The 26157-nt window shown below is 38.6% G+C and overlaps 1 protein-coding gene across 1 annotated transcript in view; it reads left to right on the forward strand.

The window, feature by feature from the left end:
• Positions 1 to 8870, forward strand: part of TBC1D22B (TBC1 domain family member 22B) — a 42202-nt gene extending 33332 nt beyond the window's left edge. The window contains exons 9-13 of the mRNA XM_026677850.2: positions 2456 to 2562; positions 3762 to 3837; positions 4779 to 4906; positions 6163 to 6258; positions 6854 to 8870. Of these exons, the coding sequence (XP_026533635.1) occupies positions 2456 to 2562; positions 3762 to 3837; positions 4779 to 4906; positions 6163 to 6258; positions 6854 to 6982 (536 nt within the window). The 3' untranslated portion in view covers positions 6983 to 8870. The remainder of the gene's footprint in view (positions 1 to 2455; positions 2563 to 3761; positions 3838 to 4778; positions 4907 to 6162; positions 6259 to 6853) is intronic.
• The last annotated feature ends 17287 nt before the right edge of the window (positions 8871 to 26157 follow it).

Consider the following 26157-nt stretch of genomic DNA (forward strand, 5'->3'; position numbering starts at 1 on the left):
ATCATCAGTAGTGACAATTGCCTGAGCTTAATATTATCTGAAGTTAATATATTTAGACAAAGTGTGAATGGGGATTTATTTGCATATTGTATGCATAGACACTGTATTTGTTCATCATACTACTTCCTGTCAGAATAAGCAGAACTCAGGTATGAAAGTCTAAACCAAATAAATTAAAGACACAAAATAAAAGAAAAAAAACCACAGTAATAGTTTATACTAACACTATTCATTATTCCTCCCCATGTCCCTGCTTCCATCATGTTAATACACTGACTCATACATGACCTTTTATTTTTAAACTTTTCTTTAAGAATCTCTTCAGTTCCATCCAACCACAACCTTTTCCACCTCTCCCTTCAACAGTCTCTGTCTCTTAATAAACGTCATCCTGCAGGGAATCTATTTCTATCCAGACCTCATTATCAAATGAAATAAATCTAGAAGATCATACAAGAAAACCAGGAGTTATTTTAGCAAATAAATTTCCAAAAAGGGGTGCTATTTCATACTTATAATTTACTATATATTCAGGACACATATTATTTTATAGGAATTGTACCTTACCAACTACATATATCATATTCGCCTTAGTGTAATTTTAAACATTGGTAATTTTATCTGCTAAATACATATGTATATACCGTATTTGCCGGCGTATAAGACGACTGGGCGTATAAGACGACCCCCAACATTTCCACTCAAAATATAGAGTTTGTTATATACTCGCCGTATAAGACTACCCCTCTTCCACACACCTTCCACTTTTGCACTTTTTTTTTTTTTGACGCACTTTTCTGCTTTGGACAATTTTGAAATGAGCTAATCCAATTTTGAACCAAGAATATGCAAATAGCTATGGAGTTTAGAAATGAGTTTTAAAAATATTTTTCATTGCTTACCATTAGCGTAAAATATGTTGTAAATAAAATGAGAACACAGGAAACATTCTCTTCTCAATACAGCTGATCTCTCTCTCTCTCTCTCTCTCTCTCTCTCTCACACACACACACACCAAAAACCCGGACACTGAAAAGGCTGCCAAGGAACAGTATATTCAATGCCTTCTCTTTAATCAAGAAACAAGGAATTCCTTAGAATCTTTTTTTTTCCCCAAGTGGCCCTCTTTAAAAAAAATATGGAGGTAACACTTTCATTCAAAAAGTCTTCCAGTATCTGGAGTCGCTCAGACATATTGAAGTGAGGCAGGAGAGTAAGTGAAATTTGAAATGATCCAGCTACCGTTTTCTTCCCCTCCGCCCGAAGGCCATTATCTCCACGTCAAAACGAACGAGGGAGGCAAAGAAGCCAAACACGCTAAAAGGATCTCTTTATTTTCCTACACAAGGTCACACCTACTTTTCCGCATTCAAAGGACAACCTCTCCTCACCACCACCACACACACACACACACCCCAATACCCGCAAACAATGTTCTGGGCATTAATCACCATTGCTACATTAACCTGGTAAATTTATACCCTGCCTCCCCCAGTGTTGCTTTGACGGCAGGATTTCACACAGCGGGCGCTCGCTCGCTCTCTTCTCCGCTCTCCCACCGTTCGCACATGTTGGAAGCACCGTAAAACCTGATAACCCACCCGGGGCTCTCCCATCCTTAACCTACAGCCGCCCGCATGCAAAACCTGCGTGCAAAAAGAAAAAAAGAAAAAGAAAAGTACGCCGCACGTGAGGATCTTGAATCCTCTCCTCCCCACACCGCTAAGGAAGGAAGAGGGGGAAAGGTTGCGCAGCACGTGATACCCGCCACACACACACACACACACACACACACACACCGCTTCCCCCCCCAGCCTCCCTCCCGGCTGCAACTCAAGCTCGAAATGGGAGTCGGAGTCCTCCCGGTGTATAAGACGACCCCCCCACTTGGAGGCATGTTTTTCAGGACAAAAAAGTCGTCTTATACGCCGGCAAATACGGTAAGTGCAAATACACAAACATAATGTTACTATGAACAGATAAAGTCTTATCATTTTTTTTATTATGCATGTCTTTTATATGTTCATGTGCATATACATATAATATTGCAGAACCTTTTCAGCTCTTGGTAGTCATGGGACTTAAGTCACGCATGTTGTCAAAATCTGAACAATAGCAATTCAGAGTAGTTATGGTCTTTTCCAGCTTCTTAGATTAGAACTTCTTCTGCCATCATAATCATTATAAACGTAGTTATGAATCAACAAAATCCAGTATGTGATTAGCCATTGAGTGTATAACTGCCGATGCATTTTCCCTCCATGTTTGTGTGAACTTTCCCATTGTAGAAGTTACAACTCCGCCAACAAAAATAAACAGAACTCCACCAACAAAAGGAAGACCTGATAGGATATTGCTTCTATTTTTAGAAAGACACAAAATAAATTGCAGAGACAGAGAAGGGGCGTATATCCCTAAGCGTTAATCTACAATGGTACACTTTCTTTTTTTTTAGAAGAGGATGTGGAGAACTTTGATGTAACAAACCTGTCTCAAGATGTGCATCGAAGCATCGAAGCTGACAGCTTTTGGTGTATGAGCAAACTGCTGGATGGGATCCAGGTAGGGCATTTATCTGCTATTCCCAGCCACTTCTGCTGCTTCATGGTCACCCAAGGATAATGTGTACACTTTCATAATTTTATCTGCTCTGGCCTCTACTGAAGGCAAAATACAAAAGCAAGTGCACCCCATGCTTAAAACAAGAATTATTCAGTTAACTAAATATTATGTCTCACAAACATTCAATTTGAATCATGGCAGTCTATTACTATTCGAACGGTTTTTTTATAGTTCATTCTATATTTGTATAATTTATTCTGGATTTGTTAGTTCTAGAGAAAGAGAAGGAATCACATGGATACTGAAACAGCATTTTCTAGTCCTTGAAAATCTTAATAATGCTTTCCTCTGCTTAAATTCCTATAGTTATTACAAATGTGCATGCCATCTTCACAGCTCTAAGGGCTAGAAACCTAATATAAAACTAATACGAAATTCTCAGGAAACTTAACTGAATTCCTTGTTTAACATTATGCGGATTTTGACCATGAAGCTATATTCAAATCAATATAATGTAGCTCAATTTGATCAGTGACACTATCATATAGACCATAAAATGTTTGATGTACAAATAGAGGTTATTTATCAACATACATTTTTATATATGTGGATAAGCAAGTGGGCCACTGAGGGAATTTTATGCTTTTGACAGGAACATGCTAATCATAGTAGCAGTTTAAATTTATATTATTTCAGGGTATGCCACTTCAAAAACAGAATTTTTGAAAGTCTTGTATGGGATCTTTTTTAATATTTTTTTTTTATTTTGAAGATATTATATACATAGGAAATAATTTCTGTAATTCATGGAGAACCAGGGTTTCCAGAATGTCTTATAACCAGATGAAATCAGCAGTTTGTCCTATTTGTTCATGCTGTGTTGAATAAACAAACTGGGAACATCAGGTTGTTATGTTACAGGCAGTTAAAGAGGGCAAGAAATGGTTAATACCCAATTCTCACCATCATTTTCTATTGCAAATGAATATTCCATAAGGAGCATATCCATCAGATATGTCCCAAATATCAGAAATTTATGATAAGGTCTACTGGATATATATATAGTTTCATATTTTATTTCTGGCATTTTTGGAATAATCTGTTTGAAAACCCTGGAAAGCATTTTCAATAACTAAAAAGGTATAAACCTGTTTGCTGGTCTTGCATCCTCTTAAACACACAATATATCTTTGCTTCAGGACAATTACACATTTGCACAACCAGGGATCCAAAAAAAAGTCAAAGCACTGGAGGAACTGGTCAGTCGTATTGATGGTAAGTGAATATGAGTTTGACATCTGCAACTGAATTGTAACACTCATGGATTCTCACTTGGGAGAAAAACATACGGTGTGGAACACAAACAGTTGACATGAGACCAAAGTCATAGGCTCTTTTTCTCAATTGTCTTAGGTGACAATCAGACTGGGATGTTAGAAATAGAATACTCTTGGGAAGAAGGGTGAATAAGAAGTCATAAGCTGATAGGCTTGTAAGAGAAAAAATTAGCAGAAAAAGGGCTAACATTTATAAAATGTAAGTAAGATGTATTTTTATGGGCAGCCCCCTCAAAATGACCACATTGATGATAGGTTTTAAATAATTGCCATGACCACAGCTCTGTTTATAAGACTGTAAGAACTCAAGCATTTGAACTTTCCAAAATTCTGATGGGAAGCTATTCCATAGTGTAGGTGCCAGCGACAAAAACCACAAGTTTCTCATATTCAAAAAAAAAAAAATACAGTAGAATATATGTAGCTCATGGTTGATCTTGGTGGAGTCCTTGGTGCTCTCTGATCTTTGCTGTTTGTAGACATTTCATTACCCAACTAGGTAACATCACCAGTGCAAGTCAGTATGGGTTTGTTTGTTCCCTATTTACCTACAGTAGCTTGCCCTTCCAATGTTGTTAGTGGAAATATGTTTTTTTTCTTTGCTAGTTTCTTCATAGAAACGGGACTAAAAAACAGACATTTTTCACACTCCCCAAATCTCAAATGCAGGCTAAGCATCCTATCTGAGATGCAGGACCCAGATGGATAGCAGTAGGCAGCCCTGTGGGACATGATAGGTCAAAACCAGCATGTTGAGTTGTACTCAGAAGTAGAATAGCGACAGCAGGCAAAGATACTGTTTCATGGGGATGTGCTTTCTGCTAATGACAGCAAATATATCAAATATTTGCCATTTGCAAATAAAAGGTCCTGTTTCAGAGCAGGTACACAGTCACTTTAGGAAGTATGAAGTGGAGTACTTGCAGTTTGCCTTTCGCTGGATGAACAATCTCCTGATGAGGGAGCTTCCTCTTCGCTGCACCATTCGTCTTTGGGACACTTATCAGGTATGAGACTATCCCACTTCTTTGCGGGAAGCCTGTCTTGATTTAAAAAAACGGTGCCATGTGACTTGACTCAGACACCTTTTCCCAGCGATAATCCTACATGGAAGCAGGCAATAGTGTACTCAGATCACTTATTTATTTATTGGGTTTATTTAGCCACCCAACTCACGTTTGTAACTCTGGACAGCTCAAATGATTAAATTAGCAAGAGCAAAAAACTGCCAAAACAATTACAACAAAACCACTGAAAATGATTAAAACAATTAAAGTACTATAAACAAACAAACAAAAAACCAAATGAAATCCAGACTCTTAAACACAATGCAACCATTTTGTAGGCTCCTTATTTCTGAATGGCAAAACCAACTTTTCAGGGCCTTCTGGGAGGCCAGTATAGTTGGGCCAGTCTTCTCCTTGGATTCTTGAGGGTAGGTCTTATGACGACAATGGAGCCTAAAATTTAGGCTTGCTAAGTGAGACAGTTGTTAAGTGAACTTTGCCACATTTTATGACCTTTCTTGCCACAGTTGTTAAGTGAATCTGGCTTCCCCATTGACTTTGCATGCTAGGTAAAGGTAAAGGTTCCTCTCGCACATACGTGGTAGTCATTTTCAGCTCTAGGGGGAGATGCTCATCTCCGTTACAAAGCCAGAGAGCCAGCGCTGTCCGAAGACGTCTCCATGGTCATGTGGCTGGCATGACTAAACGCCAAAGGCACATGGAACACTGTTACCTTCCCACCAAAGTGGTCCCTATTTTTCTACATGCATTTTTACATGCTTCCGAACTGCTAGGGTGTCAGAAGCTGGGACAAGTAACGGGACCTTACTCTGTTACGCAGCACTAGGGATTCAAACCGCCAAACTGCTGGCCTTTCTGATCAACAAGCTCACTGTCTTAACCACTAAGCCACCATTGCAAAAGGGGACCACATGACCCCGGAACATTGCAACCATCATAAATATGAACCAGTTGCCAAGCATCCAAACATAAATCATGTGATCCTGGGGATCCAGACAGAGTCATAAGGGTGAAACATGGTTGTAAGTTATTTTTTTTCAGTTGTAACTTCAATACTCACTACATGAACTGTTGTAAGTCAAGGACTACCTGTATAACATCATCACAAAATAGAGCTCTGCCTCTCTCCTTGCACATCACTTACATGTATATCCACTATCAAATGTAGAAAAGCAGTGATAAATAAGGCATGCTGATAACAGTGGTTCTAACCCCAAGTGATGTGTTCTTTTCAGTCGGAGCCTGAAGGATTCTCTCATTTCCATTTATACGTCTGTGCTGCATTCTTGATTAAATGGCGGAAAGAGATTTTGGATGAAGAGGACTTCCAGGTAAATCATCAGCAGGCAACCACATTTAGAAAAGGATGCAGTGTAATTATCCTGCTTGAAAACGTATTGATTTTAGAGAAGAGAAGAGAACAGAATGAATATGTACAGCAATGTTTCTGGTCTGTGATTATAGGCATGAAATCACTTTGCCCAGAGATGCAGACATTTTTTCTAAGTGCTTTAGTAAAATAATTTCCACAGCTGTAACAGCTGACTTTGCTACATAGTCTGTAAGTAAAGCAGGAAGTGAAGATTTCGTGTTTCAGGTTTTGACCCCAATCCTGAGATGGTGTTTTTCCCCCTCACTGGTTATCAGGCTCAATACTGCCTGAATGACTATAGTTCATATTGAATCGGATGTAGGTTTTGAGATTATTTTGGTCCAGGCTCCCTGCTTGGTTTTGTGTTTTGTCTGTTTTTTATGGATGCTTTGATTTGGTGCGTGTCCCAGAGTCCATTGGAGTTGGGCCACGATAATAAATTTGAATAAATAAAATCACGAAAGAGAAAGATAATGCCCCCAAGAACGTAAAAGCGCTTTTGCACATTGAAAGCCAAGGCCATACCTCTGAGCTGTCTCTTTTCCACATTTCAGGGTCTTCTAATGTTATTACAAAATCTACCCACCATACACTGGGGCAATGAAGAGATTGGACTCCTCCTTGCTGAAGCCTACAGACTAAAGTACATGTTTGCAGATGCTCCCAATCACTATCGTCGATAGGTAGTAGAGTTTCTGCCTTTGCTTCTCATTGTGCTGGCACAGTTTCGATCACTGTGGCATTCGATCACCTAAGCCCTCGGACACACTGACCAGGAGCCCAATCTTTGCTGTAAAAAAAAGCTCCCATCAGACTTCTGCCTTCACTTTTGTGTGTGCCTGCCTGCCACTCCATGTGTGGACGTGCCACTCCAGAAACGATTAGTGTCCTGCTGTGATGGTGGCCTGAGCTTGGATGGAAGTGAAATGAATAAACAGAACTTCTGAATGCCCTCCAAGTTTCAGCCTAGATAGTCTTACGTCCTGCAGCCTCTTGTTAACCTGCTAAGCACAGACAAACTCATGCAATTCCTCTTTGGCCTGTTTCTTTTTTTCTTGTTTCCCTCTGTTTCTTCTTCGGCGGTTGTTTAAACTCCCCAATGAAGATGCCTTACAAAGAGTCCTGCCCAAGAGAAGGCAGTGCTGTTGAACACAAGACACTCTCAGGCCTTAGCTTCACTCTGCATGTCTGAAGAAATGAGGCATTTCAGGCATTAACAAAAGACATATATACTTCCATGTGCATGCTGCCACATTCCTCTCGTGCAGCATCTCTGTGGGATGGCGCGCACACATTGAAAAGGCTGTTTAGTTCATGCACAATTCAGAAAATGCAAGTGAATAAAACAGAGCTCCACTTGTGGTTGTTGGACTGCCTAACTTGGTATGTGCACTGAACGTTTGGGGGGGTGGGGAGCTGTGCTTTCCCCCCCTTCTTTTTTTAGGAAAAAAAATCCTTTCTGTGACAATGACACTCCTGTAAGGCATTATATGTAAATTGTGTTCTTGTGTATATGGGTAAAGGTTGTACAATATAAGTCTTCTGTTTGTAGCAGATATGATTTTATATTTATAGTCTGCCTCTGGCATACAAACGCTGCCTAGGTTACAAATAGCAATGGGCCTCCTGCTTCCTCTGTCCATCAGGTTTTGAAGCTGTCAACACATCTGCACTAGCACATTTATTCTTTCCCAGAATGCACATTTCGTTTTTATCAGAAAACAAAAATTGACTCCAAAGCAGAGTGATATTGCATGACCTCCAGTGCCAAGGAATTTGAGGTTCTGAAGATTTTAAAAACTTGCTGCTGAACCATGAATTTCATGGAATTTTTTTCTGCAGGATGCTTGCACTTCCCGAACAGCACTTGAGCTTGCCCCTGTGGAAAGTTCTCCTCCAGCTGTGGCAAAGCACATTGCTATGGCCATGTCTTTGACAAGTTTTGTGTCCTATCCTGTGTCTTCTGGATGTTTATAAAGCTCAGCTATATCCACCCTTTCTCCAGGCAGAGACCTCTTCAAAGCTTCAAGGCTCCAGCCTCTTCTGGGGAGACAGCAGCTTTAATACCAAGCCCACTTTTTCTCCTCTCCATTATTGCAGTGTGGTTTCCAGTGAAAAAAAGGAATTATACATTTTAATTGACTGGTTAATGCAGGCAGCAGTACAATCTCATTAGTGCCAAGCTTTGACCTCTCAGATCACAGTTGTTTCCATAGGCCGAATTCTTCAGATTGTGCCGGGATGACTTCGGCTTGTCTCATCAAACTTCCAACTGCATCCACCTCATTTTGTTTTTCTTCTTGGAGTTGAAAAAGGAAAAGCAATCTCCTGGGTTTTTTGTTTTTGTTCAGTGTTGTGGGGGGAATATTTTGAGGCAGAAGGACACAAGACCCTGGCCATAATTCTGACACCAAGCAGTGTTTCTCAAGTTGCTTTCCAAACCGGGAATTGTATTTTTCAGGCATTGACTGGATTTTCCTTTGTAAGTGTGTATGTGTGAATTTGTGGTTTCCATTCAGACAACAACCTGGTGGTCATTAGTTTAATATGACTGATTAAAAAATAATCCTACTTGTGTCGCCAGTCTTTTCTTCTTAGGATTTCATGAGGTTATTAATGAAGCTACCAGAATGTGGAGGATCTTCCTCTCTTAACCAATCTGAGTGGATTCTTATTTTTAGTGATTTTTTTTCTTTAAAAATCTTCACTCTAAGCTTTCTCCTGTTTGTGATGAAAATTCTTCCATATAAACTACAGAATATTGCACGTTAGACGCACAACACACAGACTGCATATGAATTTAAAAAGTCTCTTTAGAGCACCCAACTAGGCAGAAGCCAAAATATTTGTGCTTCTCAGTATTCCTTGACATCTGCAACTTTTAAAATTCATGTTAGACCAATTTCTATCAGGAAAAGTCTCTTCAAGCCTTTCTTTAATCATTTTGCTTCATATAAATGTTCCTTGTCTGATGACTAGCTAAAGGCAGAGGAGGGAAAATGCAAAGTGCCTTGTTATTTTCAGAACCTTGCCAGAATTATTTGAACACTAACACCATTTTTAGGAATCAAAAAATCTGATTTCTCTGCCTGCCAATTTCATAATTTAGCAAAAATCAGGAATATTTATGAGTAGATCTCTGGGTGCATTCTACTACTTTAGCAATACCAAATATACTGTCTACATCAGCGGTTGCCAACCTTTTGGACCTCAGGGACCACCAAACTCATAATTTTAGATCCCGGGGACCACTAACCGGTTCTGTGGGTGTGGCCTAATTTGTGGGTGTGGCTTGGTGGTAATGTGACTGGCTGGGCCTGGCTTGTATGTAAATATAAATATTTATATAAATATTGAATTTTTTATAAAAAAGAGCAACTTTTATCCAAAATCAGGCAAAGCAGGCAGGCAGATTGAGTTGCTCACAGAATCACAGATTCATTCAGAAATCTATCTATCTGCCATTGGCTTGCTCAGTCTGTCACATAAAATTTGCTTGCAAGCAAACTCACAAAATTAACTCACAACACACCATGCATGTAAATATTGAATTTTTTATTTTTAAAAAAGAGCTACTTTTACCCAAAATCAGGCAAAACAGGTAGGCAGATTGAGTTGCTTACAGAATCATTCAGTGATCTATCTATCTGCCATCAGCTAGCTCAGTCTCTCAAATTTGCTTGCCGTGAGTCTGCACTGAATTTGCTTGCAAGCAAACCTTCAGTCCTAAAGGTGGTTTGGCAGAGCCGAAGATCTAAACTTTCTAAAGACTAGCTAGAAAGCAAGAAATCCAACCATTTCCTGCTTCCTAGCTAATCTAAATCTCCCGGCACAGCAGAACATGATGGTTGGAAAAAGAAAAAATAGAAATTTAGCAGGCAAGTTTACGGATTAAGGAGTGAGTGGGCAGGAAGGGTTTCCACGGGCCATGTGGGTGGCACAGCCGTGTGTTTCTGCACAGCCTGGATTAATTGCTTTGGGGGGGGTGCTCTGGGGGTGAGATTTCTCTGCGGCCCACCAAAATTTTCTCATGGCCCACCAGTGGGCCACGGCCGACCGGTTGGCAACCGCTGATCCACATTAGACTATTAAGATCACTGATCAGTAGTAACTTTTTGTATATAAGAAGATTTGCTTCCATGAAAGCAGGTGAGTCTGACAATGTCTTGTGAATCAGCAGGTAGTTTCCCAGAATTATCTTTTTTACCTTTGGCTTTAAATTGGTGAATGTCTGAATTCTGTTAAGATCTAAATGTAACTAAGAAAATATCTCTTGCCTGAAATTTAGCCACCTCCTCCTCTCTCCAATGGGATTACTAAGTGAAAGAAAACTTTAGCTTTCAAAGGCAGCAACTTCTTGTCAGCCTACACAGTCTTATCAAAAATCCTTCCTGATTCTGAGCTTCTGTAATATGCAACAGCATAAACTGGCTTGAGAAAGTTATGCTAAACATTTCCACTGAAAGCAGATCTACACTGCTGGTACATTGCTACAGCATCTTTCTATAGATCTCGAAAGAACCTTAGAATGAAGGATCATTCCTTTCTCAGGTTGCCCATTAATGGAGCTGTTACTCCTGCAATGTTTCATTAGATTGTGGATTTTGTTGCTCAGGCTTGCTGGTCTCAGCTACAAATGGTCAAAGATGGTAGGAAGAGTGTGCATTCAACATTGTTTTGACATACTGGAGTTACTATGCTGTGGTAAGTCTTACTGTATGGCCCCCTCCGTTCTTCCCCACTGCCCATTAACCAGAGAAGTTTTTATGTACTGTACATATAGACATACAATAGTTATAATTAAAATATAAATGTATTTTAATCTAGAGCAAAGTGCTCATAACTATGATGGGGTATGATTCTATTTTTTCTGTTTTTCATGCAGTCAGGACTGGGCACAGTGGGTCACTCAAATTTTCTCTCCCCCACCCTAAGTTAATTACTATTAAAATAAAAAGTTCATTGGAGTGGAACAAACATAATTACTTTTTGGGGAGCCTAATTATCTGCATTTATTGCCAGTGCTTTGTTGTAATTGATTGCTAATGGTCTGCTTCACTATGGAATGATCTAATTAATACCTCTACCAGGAAAAAAAACCAGATTCTATTTGAACATGCAAGTGTCCTGTGGTATTGATTGCAGTTGTCTTCATCTGGGTGCCTCAGCTGTATTCTCTTTGTTTTACCTGAATGCTTTCTTGAAGTAGTCTACATTCCTAGTTTTGGTTGCCTTGCCATATTAATGTCAGTAGACCAGCCGGATGCCCTCTAGATACCATCTTTTTGTAGGCCACCCACTTAGAAAAGCTGTGTTATGCTCTGTTTCTGCAGTACAACTTTTTTTGTTGCTGAAAGCAAATCCATGGCTATGATGCTGCAGGCTTTATGTCTTGTTCACAAGTGTATGTATCTAACCCGATTTCACACTTCACTACTCAATGTGTTGCTTAAATATATGAGCTGATGTCCTTGCTTTTGAACAAGGTTAGGAATGCTTAGTTTCTGGGGCCTAATTCATAACGGGTCATTTATTTTTGCAGGTCTTCAGATGGCTCTGTGGTCATCAGATGTTAATGATTCACATGGTTACAAGGTGCAACAGCCATTAATACACCTGTTACTTTTTGATTGGTCTTAAACCAGTTAGTTTATAGCATATGTTGGTGCTTTTTGTGCACTTTATCTTGCTGTAGATAAATGTACTCTTTTGGAAAATAATTGTAATAAAATGCCACACACAAGAAACACCTTTTTTAAAAAAAAAATACCCTCTTAATTTTGAAAGGCTGCTTGTCCAATCATGAACAACAGTTAGAACTAATAAAAGCTGTATTGAATAAAATAATAAAAGCTTGAGAAAGAAAATCATGCCAATCACACACACAGGCTGTCTGTAGTAAAATTTGAGAAAAGCTGTTGTTTACATATATGTCTACATCGCCATTACCCTATTTTCTTTCTGGCTAAGCAATGTTATACAATCCAGACAAGGTACAAGAAATATGCAAATGAAATTCAAAGCATGCCATTAGCGAAAAGAAAGGGAATCAGAAAAATTGAATATAAAATTTGAAAGGTACCTTAGGAATTATCTAACCAAACTGCCATGTAGCAAAATAGGCAGCATTCACTTTTACATACGGCTATTTTCACTTATTTCAGCAAAAATTCATTAGTCAAATGACCACGTATATCCTCAGAGTTCTTTTTTCATTTGCAATGAACTTTCTACCAAGGGAGATAACAAATTTATCTGCTTGCTTTAGCTTTTCACCATTTATATGTAATTTGGAACTGTTCAGGTTTCTTGGCAAACCCAATCACCTTAGTGTATTAAATTTTGAGATCCATACTCCTTGTTGTATCAGCTCGACTATCTAAAATAGACTAGCTGATGCAATTCAGGAATAGAGCACATATCCAGCTCTCAATCCTTGCTTTCTGGAATATCTAAGGGCTTGATATTTTCCCCCACCCCAACAAATACATGAGGACAGTGATTGAGGTTATCTGCCATCCGAGGGCTAAGGTATCATCACTACACTATTAGTACTCATTTACGGATTCAGTGGCACTGACTTATTAGCTCCATCTGAGGTACTGGTCACAAAAAGATAGTAGGTGGGGATCTATACAACACCTTCGGATTTTTTGTTATTTTTGAATAAGTCATCTGAAAATCAAGCTAGATTATGAGACATATTTCCAGATTTCAACCTTTTCCTCTACTTTTAGCAATAGCACTAGCAGTAGCAGTAGTACTTGGACTTATATACTGCTTCATAGTCCTTTACAGCCCTTTCTAAGAGGTTTACAAGTCAGCATATTGCCCCGAACAATTTGGCTCCTCATTTTACTCATGAGCCATGGTGCTCAGAGGTTAGACTGTACTACTGCAGGCTAATTATGCTGACAGCCAGCAGTATGGCAGTTTGAGTCTCATTGACTCAAGGTTGACTCAGCCTTCCATCCTTCTGAGGTTGGTAAAATAAGGATTCAGATTGTTGGGGGCAATATGCTGACTCTGTAAAACTGCTTAGAGAGGGCTGTAAAGTACTGTGAATCGGTATATAAGTCTAAGTGCTATTACTATTGCTACTGACCTCTGAAGGCTGGAAGGTTGAGTCAACCTTGAGTCAGTCAGAATTGAACTCCTGGCAGTGAGCAGAGTTAGCCTGAAGTACTGCATTCTAACCACTGCGCAACCATACAGTGGTAAATTAGTATTTACCACAATGACAGCTAGATGTTTTGCCTAGATAGTCATTACTGAGCCCTCTTCCCAATTCCTCTACTTCCCTACCCATGCTGGAATAACAAGTGCCAATGCTTTTCCTTTGGTAGGCATCTTCTTTGAGGATTGATAGGGGGGAAAAACAGTTTTACAGTTTTTCCATATACTTGGCGAGAAGGAGAAACTTGGCAGAATTTATGTCAATTTCACCTATTAAAAAAATGCAAATAGCTGTCACAGGAAGGGGGGTTGCTCCCAGAGCACTTACCAGCCAATTGGAACAGAGGCATTTGTGTAGAATACAGTAAAGTGCAACAGATAATACTGAACTGCTGTACTTCCACCAATTCAGAAGGAAAAAGACTTCTTGTAGTAGTGCTACTCCAGCAGGTTTTTTAATATATATTTTTTATTAAATAAACATTAAAAACAATTGAACACAGTGCAACTTTCTTGGCCATCATTTTGGCAATACATACTATAGCATAAAAGTAGATATAACAGGCAATTTTTCCTTTTTCCCTACGTTGTTAATTTAATGCTCATTACGTATTTGTTTCTATTTACATTTATATACATATTTACAACCTAGCTTCTTTTCCATCTCCTTTTTCCCCTTCTAGTCTTTATATTCATATCATATTTGTCTATTATATTTCATTTTCTTTAACTTTCATTCCTATAAAGCGTCAAAAATTTCTTCTTTTTTCAACTCCAACCATTGATATATTTTATTCCAGACTTCATAGTACTCTGTCACCCTCTCCAGTAGTTTAGAGTAGCCAAAGGGAGTACCATCCAGTCCTTCCCTCACAAAATAGTAGGTGGTCCATTCTCATGCTGAGGCACACAGGAAATGTTTGTTAGCCCCAGGTCTGCTTATTCTGTAAGAGGTGGCTAATCTGAAGTCATTTCCTTCTGCCTTTTTTCCTCAGGCACATATACACAGAGCATATACTCCCAGATTCTCCTCCTGGTAGGGTATAGCCAGGCTCTATCTATCTTTGTAGTGTATTTCCAGTAAATTAATCTTTGTTCTAGTATACAGAAGATATAAAACCTGCTTCAGTAATCATTGCTAAAATCAGTTTCAGGTTTTAGGAATGTTAACTTTCCAAAAGTATAAACTCGGGATTCTAATCCAGTATTCTACTTTGCCACTTTTCTGGCTACCTTAATCACTTTGTTTGATTACAATCTGAGTATTGGAGTGATAATTTATAACAATTGTCAGGTACCATATGTGGATATTCTTGCAAAGTATTATTTTTATGCTTTAATTTAGTTCAACAAAGGAATTTTCATGTCAAGAGAAGATATTAAAGTGATTTCTGTGATCAGGTGACCAGTAATACACAAATTCTATAGATGCTTGTCTTAAGATGCTTCTTGGTTCTGAACTACAAGTAGTCCAGTGGTGGGATTCAAAATGTTTTACCACCGGTTCAGTGGGCGTGGCTTGGTGGGCACATTTGCACGCGTCAAACACACACTTTGTGCAGAGGTGCAGAGGCATTTGTGCAGGCTCAGAGATGTTCTACCCTCAACCACAACCACAGATCGGAATATATGTACCCATTTCATGTATTCACAACTATGTATACTCTTATACTTATTATCTTGTAAACAATTGGCAAATCAAATAAATAAATAAATAAAAAATAAATGTTCCAATTCACCTCCTGCAAGCCTGCACTCTCCTGGTCACTTCAGCAGCTGCCACGCAGCACTCTGCTGTGCCGCGCAAAGCAGCTACGCTTCAAAAGCAGAGGATAAAGGTGAGTATGGCAGACTAGGCGGGCGGGTGGGCCCAGCAGCCGAGCGGCAGAGACAACCAGTTCAGTCCCCACTGCTCATTGTCGCTACTGGCTCGGCATAACTGGGCCAAACTGGTAGAATACCAGCACTGAAGTAGTCATCAACTTACAACAACAATTGGGACTCAAATTTCCATTACTAAGTAAGGCAATTGATAAGTGAGTCATACCAGATTTTACAACCTTTTTGCCATGATTGTTAAGCGAATCACTGCAGTTGTTAAGTCATTAATCGCATGCTCAATAAGCAAGTCCAGTATTCTCCCACTGACTTTGCTTGCTTGAAGCTGGCTGGGAAGGTAGCAGGCATGAAAGACTAAGTCCATAGGTAAAGGTTCAGTTTAAGCTGATTTATTGCTAAAAGCCTATGCACAGGAATCTTCTCAGCTAATGGTCAGCACCTGGTTAGAGTTAGATAAAATTAGCTCACTTGTGGCTATGCTGGGATTCTAAGCTAATTCCATTTTTCACTCCAACCTCAGGTTCTGCCATTCCTTCTCCTACAGAAGGTGATTACATATTCCCAGGATGCTGCAACTGTTGTAAAAACATGCTGGTTTCCAGGCACCCAAATTTTGATCATGTGTCTATGAAGATGTTGCAATGGTTGCAAGGGAAAGGAGTGGTCATTAATCATCTTTTTCAGTGCTGTTGTAATTTCAAAACAGTCACTAAACAAATGGTTGACCATTGAGGAATACCTGTATTTAATTTTCTGCTGCTATAATTTGCTTCTGATCTACTAAACCAGGATAAAGTAGTTCATTTTCTGAAATAGAAGTTAATTAAATTAAAAAAAATAACATGTGAACCAATGTGCTGCTTCAAAATCTATATGCAAATTGCATGTGGTTTTCTATGTAGCAATGTTTTGCATGTGGAAATTCCAAATTATGCAAAAAGGAAGGATCTCACAGGGAACTGATATCATCCTCACCTGGTCTTGATCTCTACTCAGATGTTTGCACATGAGAAACAGACACTTTAGGACAGAATTAGACTTTTGAGGGAAGGTTACTCAGATTGAATCAGCAATTAGATAAACACAAAATAATCCATGATCCGCAAACTTGTACAAAAGCAAGCAAAATCATAATCTCCAAGCTTATGCAAAATTTGAGCACTGCCAGAAGTGAAGATTGTTCTATGACTCCAGAAAACACATTAGCATTGCACAAATGCTATGAAAGTTGCATAATGCAGTGAAAGTCAGTGCTTCTCTTCTACTTTGCAAGAAGAGTTCCATTCGAGAGGTCATAAGCACCTGACATTTCATTCACCTTTCCTATAAAATCACCATCATTATTATGCTTTGCTATTTTGGTGTGTGTTTTCCCTGCCTTCAAATAACCAGGCAAGCATTATGTTTTCTGACATGATAAACAAAAAGTCAGCATCACTCTCAATTAAAGGTCAGATCTGTCTGAATAGGTGGATTTCTAAATACCAGTCTTTCACTTCTGCACCTTTTCAGGCTGCTGGCATCCACCTGATGTTTTCACCATGGGACATAATGCCCTGGACAGTCACAGGCTCATTGGGATACTAATGGGTTGGTTGCAAACACATAATCTTGCTCTGAAAAACCCTTTGTGAGATGAGGTGCTCACAACTACCAATCCTAGCTCATAGTTGCTTCTCTTCAAACCCTTTGAAGCCACAATATACAGGTATGCCGCATATGACTTACTAACAACAGTGCCATTTCTAGCACATAGCCTAATTTGTTTCACAGAAATTCCCTGCTGGACCTACCATCGCCTTAATTTTCTTCCAGAGTTCTGTCCCTTCTCCCATCCTAAAATTTTATCTTCAATAAGCCTTTGGCTCAGCATTCATATTGAAAAAAAATGTTTAGCTAAGAAACCACTAATAGTACCTGCCACATTTCAGATCCAGCCCTTGATTTCCTGAGAGCATATTACCCATTTAAGACAACAAGGCCAGGCAGCAGAACTTACTGTCCTCTTGAGTGTCCTGGGAAAATTAAGCACTTACTATATTGGTATAAGCTTATCTATGAAATCAATAGCAAGCTCCTCTATGTTTAATGGGGAAGTCAGAAGGTGACTTGAAGAATTGGTATTACCAACACCAATCTTTATCTGTACTTAACACCGAGAGATTGGAAATTTGACTCAAGTGATATCTTTACTGGACAAACTAATCTATAAATTAACCAAGAAAGAAAAAAGAGTTAGTGGAAGAAATCTATCAAATATATTACTGATTGAAATCAACTAATCATTTGCAACAACATGGCACAGAATATGATTACCATCTCATGATTTATGAGCACTTGGTCTCCTTGAGACCACTGATGTAGTGTAAACCTGACAATTAGTCTTTATAATCTGGACTTCAATAGTTATCCTGCCTTTTTTTGTTCGTGTCCTCCACATACCTCAGACTTCCTGGAATAGTTTCTCATCAATCAGATTAGTAGACCAGCAAAATACTGTGGACATAATATATTTAGATTTTAGCAAGGCATTCGACAAAGTAGACCACAACCTACTTCTTAGTAAGCTAGAAAAAAGTGGAATAGATAGCACCACCACTAGATGGATTTGCAACTGGCTGGCAAACTGTACTCAACAAGTAGTCCTTAATGGGTCTAAGTCTACATGGAGGGAAGTAAGCAGTGGGGTGCCACAAGGTTCTGTCTTAGGCCCAGTACTCTTCAATATCTTAATTAACAACTTAGATGAAGGAATAGAAGGGGAACTTACCAAATTTGCAGATGATACTAAGCTGGCAGGAATAGCTAACACCCAAGAAGATAGGTTCAAGATCCAGACAGATCTTGACAGATTAGAACACTGGGCCATATTTAACAAAATGAAATTCAATGTAGAGAAAAGTAAAGTCCTACACTTAGGCAAGAAAAACCAAAAATACACATATAGACTGGGTGAAACCAGGCTCAATAGCAGTAACTGTGAGAGGGATCTTGGAGTCTTAATGGACAACTAGCTAAATATGAGCCAGCAGTGTGCAGCAGCAAACAAAAAAGCTAATGCAATCCTAAATTGTATCAACAGAGAGATACAATCAAGATCAAGGGAGGCACTAATACCACTCTATAAAGCCTTAGTAAAACCACACCTAGAGTACTGCATCCAGTTTTGTTCACCACGTTATAAAAAAGATGTTGAGACTTTAGAAAAAGTACAGAGAAGAGCAATCAGGATGATTAGGGGACTGGAGACTAAGGCATATGAAGAATGGTTACAGGAACTGGGCTTGGCTAGTCTAGTAAAGGGAAGGTCCAGGGGAGACATGATAGCGGTCTTCCAATATTTGAGGGACTGCCACAGAGAGGAAGGGGTCAATCTATTTTCTAAAGCGTCTGAAGGCCAGACAAAGAATAATGGATGGAAACTGAACAAGGAGAGATTTAACCTGGAAATAAGGAGAAACTTTCTGATAGTGAGATCAACCAATGGAACACTTTGCCCTCAGAAGTTGTGGGAGCTCCATCACTTGAGGCTTTCAAGAAGAGATTGGACTGCCATTTGTCAGAAATGGTCTAGGGTCTCCCACTTGGGCGGGGGGTTGGACTAGATGACCTACACGGTCCCTTCCAACTCTGATTATCTGTTATCTGTTATCAATGAGACCCCTTGTTCCAAATGTACCCCTGCTCCTTTCTCAGTGAATTATCTTGGACTACTTGTATTCTCTTAACATCCTCTGGTAACTTGTACAATGAGAACGACAATGCTAGTCTACTTTGCAGGCTTCTAATTAAGCTAGAAAAGGTAACGATTAAATGATTTGCAAATTAACAGCTGTATCTAATGCTGATCAGCTTTTTAAAAATTAAAACCATCACTGTTTAATCATTTTAGAAAGTGCTTTGAAACCAACATTTCAAAAAGGTAAATGAGAGTAGAGGGGTTACAATTTGCAAGGCCCATGATGTAACCATGGGAACAGAAGAGGTCTCTGCCTTTTCATTTTGCAGCATCTTCTGTTTTTGGGGGTAGGAAGGTCAGGTTGTTTCATTACAACTTGCCCAACTGTGTTAAGTGTTGCCAAAGGTGCCATGAAGCGGGGTGGGTTTTTGTGAAGAGCCAAGTCAAGACAATTATTCCTGAAAGAGACAAGCTGAGAAAATAACTGTTCACACCTATTAATCCCTCAGACCATCCCTCTGCCTAGAGTCCAACCCTGTCAAGCAAGGGATAGCACGGGAGCCTGGGAGCTGTGCCAACATGTGTTTTACAGTCACTGCATCAGAGTCAGGCTGTGTTAAGCTCACAGCAACACTGAGAGTGAAGTATCTGGTCAGCAAAAATTGCTGCAAAGGGCTCCCAACCTGGAAGCTGTTTCTTGTTAATGAAAATGTTTTCCTCTGTTAATGTTTTCTAGGATATTGTTAGTCAGTTCTTGCACTGTTATTTCTCCTAAAGTCTATCACATTTAGCTTTTGCAGCTTCTAGCCGGTTATTAAAAATTCACTTCAATTTATTATTTTTTATTATTTTATTTTATTATTTACATTTTAAGGCCACCCAATTCCACAGCAACTCTGGGCAGCAAACAACATGTATCAGAGAAAAAAGAATATAGCTGACTGTAAGACAAAAGCCAAAAACATGAAGCGGCTGATCATCCTAGCCCAAGATCTGAAAGAAAAACCAGATCTTTAACAATCTGCAAAAAGACAAAAAGGGTAGGAGCGGTACAGATTTCCACCGGGCAGAAGCCATCACTGAGAAGACTCACTTGCTGGGTTCCACAAGGAAATACTGCTTATTTTATGGGATCTGGACTATGACCACTGTAGCTGACCTCATCATACAGGCAGAAATATAGGGAGACAGGTGGTCTCACAACTAACCAGATCATATACCACGAAAGGCTTTGTAAGTCATAACCAACACCCTGAATTATTCTTGGAAGCCAAATGGCAATCAGTGCATTGTGAAGCAGCAGGGAAACCTAGGCATACTGTGACACATTGATGACTGTCTGCACTGCTGCATTCTGGACCAGCTGTAACTTCCAAGTGGCCTTCAGTGACAACTCAGTAATTCAGTTGAAAAGTGACCAAGATCTGAAGGGCCTTCCAGTTTAGGAAGAGATGCAATTAGAACACCTGTGCAAAGGCCTTTGCAAAGCTCTTGTGAAGAAGCCACTATTTTTAAAGCATGGGCTGTGAGTCTAGCAGGACCAATGGATTGCAAACTAATCTCAGATGGGTAAGTCCAACCCAATTAAAGACTAAGCATGAACTATCCCTAGAACCAAGAGGGAGAGGACATACAAACAAAGCCACTCGGTCTTGTCAAGAATGAGCCTGGGCCTGGTCTTCCCTACACAGGCCTACATGGCCTCCTGGCAGTCTGTCACAACTTCAGTGGCATCACTTGGTCAACCCAGGGTCAAGATATATAATTGGTTGTCATCAGCACATCGATGATAGCTGACTCCAAATTGATGGATGACCTCACCCAACAATTTCATGTAATGTTAAACAAAAAGACAGAGAGAGTCAAGCCCTGCCTCATCCCCCGTCAACAACAATTGAAACCATCCACAGAGAAAGGAGACCCACTGCAGAATAATGCCTCCCAGTCCCAAATGCTGAAGATGGCCCAGTAGGATACAGTACTGAAGGCTGTTGATAAGGTGACCAACTTTTTTACAATGAAAGGGATAAATAAATTGAAGAGAAAAAAAACAAAGCCACTTGCGTGTGGCGCACTCTTGCATGTGGCACACTCTTGCATGCAGCGCACTCTTGCATGCGCACTCTTGCGTGTGGTGCACTCTCTCAAACCAATTCTCCTGTGTGGAGCGCATGCATCTCATAATCGCGTCTCGCCACACTGTACTGAGCCTTGATCAATCGTCATGTCAAATACAAATATGTCACATCACACACAATGGATCAGATCGGCATCGATCAAATACGGAGATTTACAGATTAGTCTTCATTTATCAAAAAGGAGGACATGTAGGATGACACTTTTCGAGAGAGGACAGAACTTAAAAAGGAGGACTGTCCTCCCTAAAAGAGGACAGTTGGTCACCTCACTGTTGAGAAATCAAGGAATACTAAGATGTGTAACCATTCTCATCCCTGGCTCTGCTACTGTTGTCAATATATATACATGTAAGCTTATGATATATATATGCTACAACTTTAAAAGCACAACTATAATGACGTGGGAAAATACCCGAACAAAGCTGAATACTATACATATACATCATATACATATACATATACATATATACATATATACATATATACATATATACATACATATACATATACATATACATATACATATACATATACATATACATATACATATACATATATCATATACATATACATATACATATACATATATATATATATATATATATATATATATATATATATATATATATATATATATATATATATATATATATATATATATTCTTAAGTTTTCGTGGGTATTTACATGTATGGCATTCAGCTTTGTTCGGATATTTTCCCACGTCATAGCAGTTGTGCTTTTAAAGTTGTAGCGACGTTTCAGCAGAATCTCATCTGCCATCATCAGGCTTCTGTATTGTGTTCGTCTGTGAGTCAGACTTTCACAGCTGTTTCAGTTTTAAATTTGGGGCTAGCCTACTGCTGTGCCAGAATGGTTTTTTCTTAATCCTGATTGGCTGGGAGTCTTGGTCTGTGTTTATTGGTCTTGGAGTTTGCTGTGTTCTGCTTGATTGGTGTTTCTAATATCTTCTGTCTGTTTTGTGCCTTTTTTTGTCTTGATTGGCTGGCAACATTGTGTTTCTGTATTGGAGGCTTTCAGACTTTCACAGCTGTGAAAGTCTGACTCACAGACCAACACTATACAGAAGCCTGATGATGGCAGATGAGATTCTGCCGAAACATTGCTACAACTTTAAAAGCACAACTATAATGACGTGGGAAAATACCTGAACAAAGCTGAATACCATACATATAAACACCCGCAAAAACTTAAGAAAACACACACACACACACACACACATTATTTCTCTAGTGAAACTTTCAAATTGTTTTTAGTGTTGGAAAATTTTCTCTAACATTTAAGAAGAATCTATCTTCCTCCTACTTAAATACATTATTTTGTGCCCTGAATTCTAGAATGATTGAGAATAGATTTGGAATTTTTTCTGAAAGACATCCTTTGAATTATTTGAAGAGTGCTTCTTCTTTTCTCGGAACAAAATATTCTCTGTTTCTTCAATCTCTTTTCATAGGATTTAGTTTCTGGATCCCTGATCATTCTCCTTACCCTCCTCCAAATATTTTCCCATTTGTCTGAACTCTTCCTGAAGTATGGTGTCTAGAAATGGGCATAATGTTTGAGATGAGGTACAATAAATACAGTTCTGCAGATAGATCTATTTTTAAAAAATCACATGGTTGAAAGGACTTCTACGAGCCTTCCGAATGAAGGCCAGTGAACTTACATCCATTCATTTTAAGGTATTGGCAATTAAGATTCAGCTACTCCTAGCCTATTTTTATCTTTAAAAGCTCACCAGATTTGGGCCTGGGTTCGGATGGGAGGCTGCGAGAAAATCTCAGGGCCATATAAGATGGCAAGAGCTGAAAAACATTGTCAAAGAAGACAACAGCAAACCCTGTTTCATATTGCTATCAAGAAAACTGCATGGATTTTAAGCTTCCTTTAAAGGACAGTTTACCTATTGTGAGAAGTTTTATATCCAAATATATTTTATTCTTTGTACTGTTTCCATTTCCCCTTAAAACACAATGGTCTGAGAATCAGCATCTCTACCTCAAGCTGAAACTAAATTAATCAAGTAAAAATAGCAAATGGAGAAAAATCCTTTACCCAAACTTCCTCAAACTTCCAAATAAGTTACCAAACCTAATCCACATATCAAAGGATGAGGTCTACAAACACAAATATAGTTCATTAAATTAGGTCTCCCAGTGGAACTGCATGTTCACAAGAAGACGTAACACACCCACCCACGAACACACACATACATACATGTTGTGACTCAGAGGTTTGAACCTGCTCTGTCAGAAGACATAGGCTCGAGTGATGAGGAAGATCTGGCATTAAGGTTTGAGCCTGCCTTGTTGAGTGACATAAATGGGAGTCAGGAGGAAGAGGAGGCATTGGGGTTTGAACCTGCTTTGCTGGAAGTTTCGGAATCCTCATCCACTCCAGGACCTTCCTCATTAGTTATACCTCAGGTGTCGGCAGGTAAGCAGGAGAACGTGCCAGAGTCCTTGGATGAAGATCAAACCGAAGAATGTTGGTTTGATGCAAGGAACAGATGTAAGCAGAAACGTCAAGCACAAACTGGAAGGAGACGTCGAATCAGGGACTGAGGAAAGAGACTGACACGCCCCTCAAGGAATATAAGGAGGCATGTTAGCTTTGAATCCCCGTTTGGGTCAAACTTGTTAATTTGCATCTGCAGTTTGGACAAAGTATTCTGTTTGCCGTTGGTCTCTGATTTATAGTTCTGCTCATTATCAGAATTTGCAGACAGCTTCTGGGAAATCTGCCAACGACGAATTCAGCCAAAGGAAAGTTAACTCTGTTGTTCCTGATATTGTCTGTTCATGTTTTTTCCTTTGGACATTTGGACTCTCACCTCGTGGCCACAGGTGAGACAGAACACATACATGTCTCTCAAGTGTCACCCTAGAATCAGCATGTAGACACTTCCACATACACCCAGGAAAAGCTCCCCTATTTAACTGTGTTGCTTTACCCCCATTTCTCAGCAGCTGCCACTATTTGCTTTTAGGAATAATTATTTCTTCTTTCCTCACAGCTGTCTGGATCTCATTTTTATTTATTCTTTTTTTTTTAATAAAAAAAAGTTTTATTTGGGTTTTCACACACACAAAAAAACATAATACAAGTAAAACATCTTTTTTGAAAGTAGCATGGTCCCGGGTTACACTTCTTTATACAGACACAAACTCAATTTCATGCTCATTTTCGTGTTCTATTCCATATCTTATTACTATTTTGCATTTTCTATATAGTTTTTCCCCTCTTTTAATTTTCTCAACTTTATTTTAATTATCTCATCTCAATTCAAATCATTATATTTATACTTTTGTCTGTCCTGTTTCAATTTCATATTATCTTTTCTCATTAGACAAATTTTCTCCTGTAGTTACTAATTGGAGTATGACACCTTTATATCTTTTAATTTTATCCATTCAACTCTTCTTTAAACTTCAATATATACCTTAAGGTTATAACATTCAATATGATACATAACTTCCAATCAAATTCTGCTTGGTACATTCTTAAAATACACACTATATTCTTTTAAAAAAGGATTATAAATATATGTAATTAAAACACTCATTCCATTTCAATTCAGTTCTATCATTAATATTCATTAAAGTCTTCACATCTTTAACATTTCTTTTCAATTAAATATCATACTTCCTTGGGGACACGTATAATTTTTCCATAATTAATTTTTCCCCTATTTCTCTTCACTTATGTTTTATAAATCATTAAATATTCATTTTATTACATTTATTTATTAACAAACATTCCACTAACTTACGATAACTATTTTATTCATCATATTAATCATACATTGTTTCATATTTTCTGAAATTATTTCTATTTCTAATATAACAATAATATCTTATGTGCCTTTGCAGAATCCCTTTTTCAATTAGATTTTCACCCATTATCTCCAAATAGGCCCTGTTTCTCTATATCTTGTTTTTGTCCTTTATAACTTCTTTTCCTTTCTTTCTTCCCTCTCTTCTTCTCCCTCCCCTTTTTACCCCCTTGTCTCTCTACTTCTAATTCTCTCTCTGTATTTTCCTCTTCTGTTGCTTTCTAATTTTATACTTATTTTTCAAACTATTCTTTTTTGGGGTTGTTTTTCCAAATCTTAAACTTTTCATTCTCTTTCCCCCCCTTTCCTTTTTCCCCCCCACATAAAATTACTTGTTCATCAAAGATGGCTTCTTCTTTGTCCCAATCTTCTTGTTCTGCAGGCGTTTCTTGTTGTTTCTCAAAGTTCCAAATCTCCATTTCTAAAAATTGAAATATGAAGCCAAAAGAACCTCTCCCTTCTTGTGCATCTTCTTTGTACTTTTTAAGTTTCATTTTCAGTTCTTCTAAAAGTGGTGCCATTTTAAACACTTTTAAACAACCACCCGATTGATTTTAGTCATTCAAATGCAGTAACCAAAAATCCAGAAATCACCAAGTAATCCAAATACTCCCAAGCTGTTTCTTCATGCTTCTTTTTTCACTTTCTCTTCCTGGGGTTTTACTATTTTATTGCCTTGTTTCAGTTAAAATGTATCTTTTAGAAGTCTTGTTGAGATTTTACTGTAAGTTCTTTTTAATTCCAGGCAGTCTCCTCCCTTCCAGATCCTGCCCTTTTATTCTTTTTCTCTCCTTTCCTGCTTTCAAAAGCTTTTAAGTATCCAGAAATCTTTATTATCCATTTGACATTTTATTTTCAGCTTATTGATTTTATTTTATTTTCAGCCTATTGATGTCAAAGTGGATTTTTTCCCCAATTTCTTGCTTAAGTCTCTTAGCTGTCAGTATAGGGAAAGGAAGAGAAGAAAAAAACCAAATCCTTTCCCTTTTCTCTCTCCTTCGCTGCTTGAAAATCTTCTTTGGGAACATTGTTATTTTTTTTTATATAGTTTAAATTCCAGGGTACCTTAGTTGTTCCTTTTGCTGTTTGACCCGGTCAACCAAAACTTTCTCTTCTTATCTTCCTCCTGCACATTCTTTTCTGGTCGAGTTCTTCTTTGGGGTGGCCATTTC

This window comes from Notechis scutatus, chromosome 3, assembly GCF_049901735.1.
Source record: "Notechis scutatus isolate UNSWTSFEM ecotype Mainland chromosome 3, rNotScu1.2, whole genome shotgun sequence".
NCBI classification, from domain to species: domain Eukaryota; kingdom Metazoa; phylum Chordata; class Lepidosauria; order Squamata; family Elapidae; genus Notechis; species Notechis scutatus.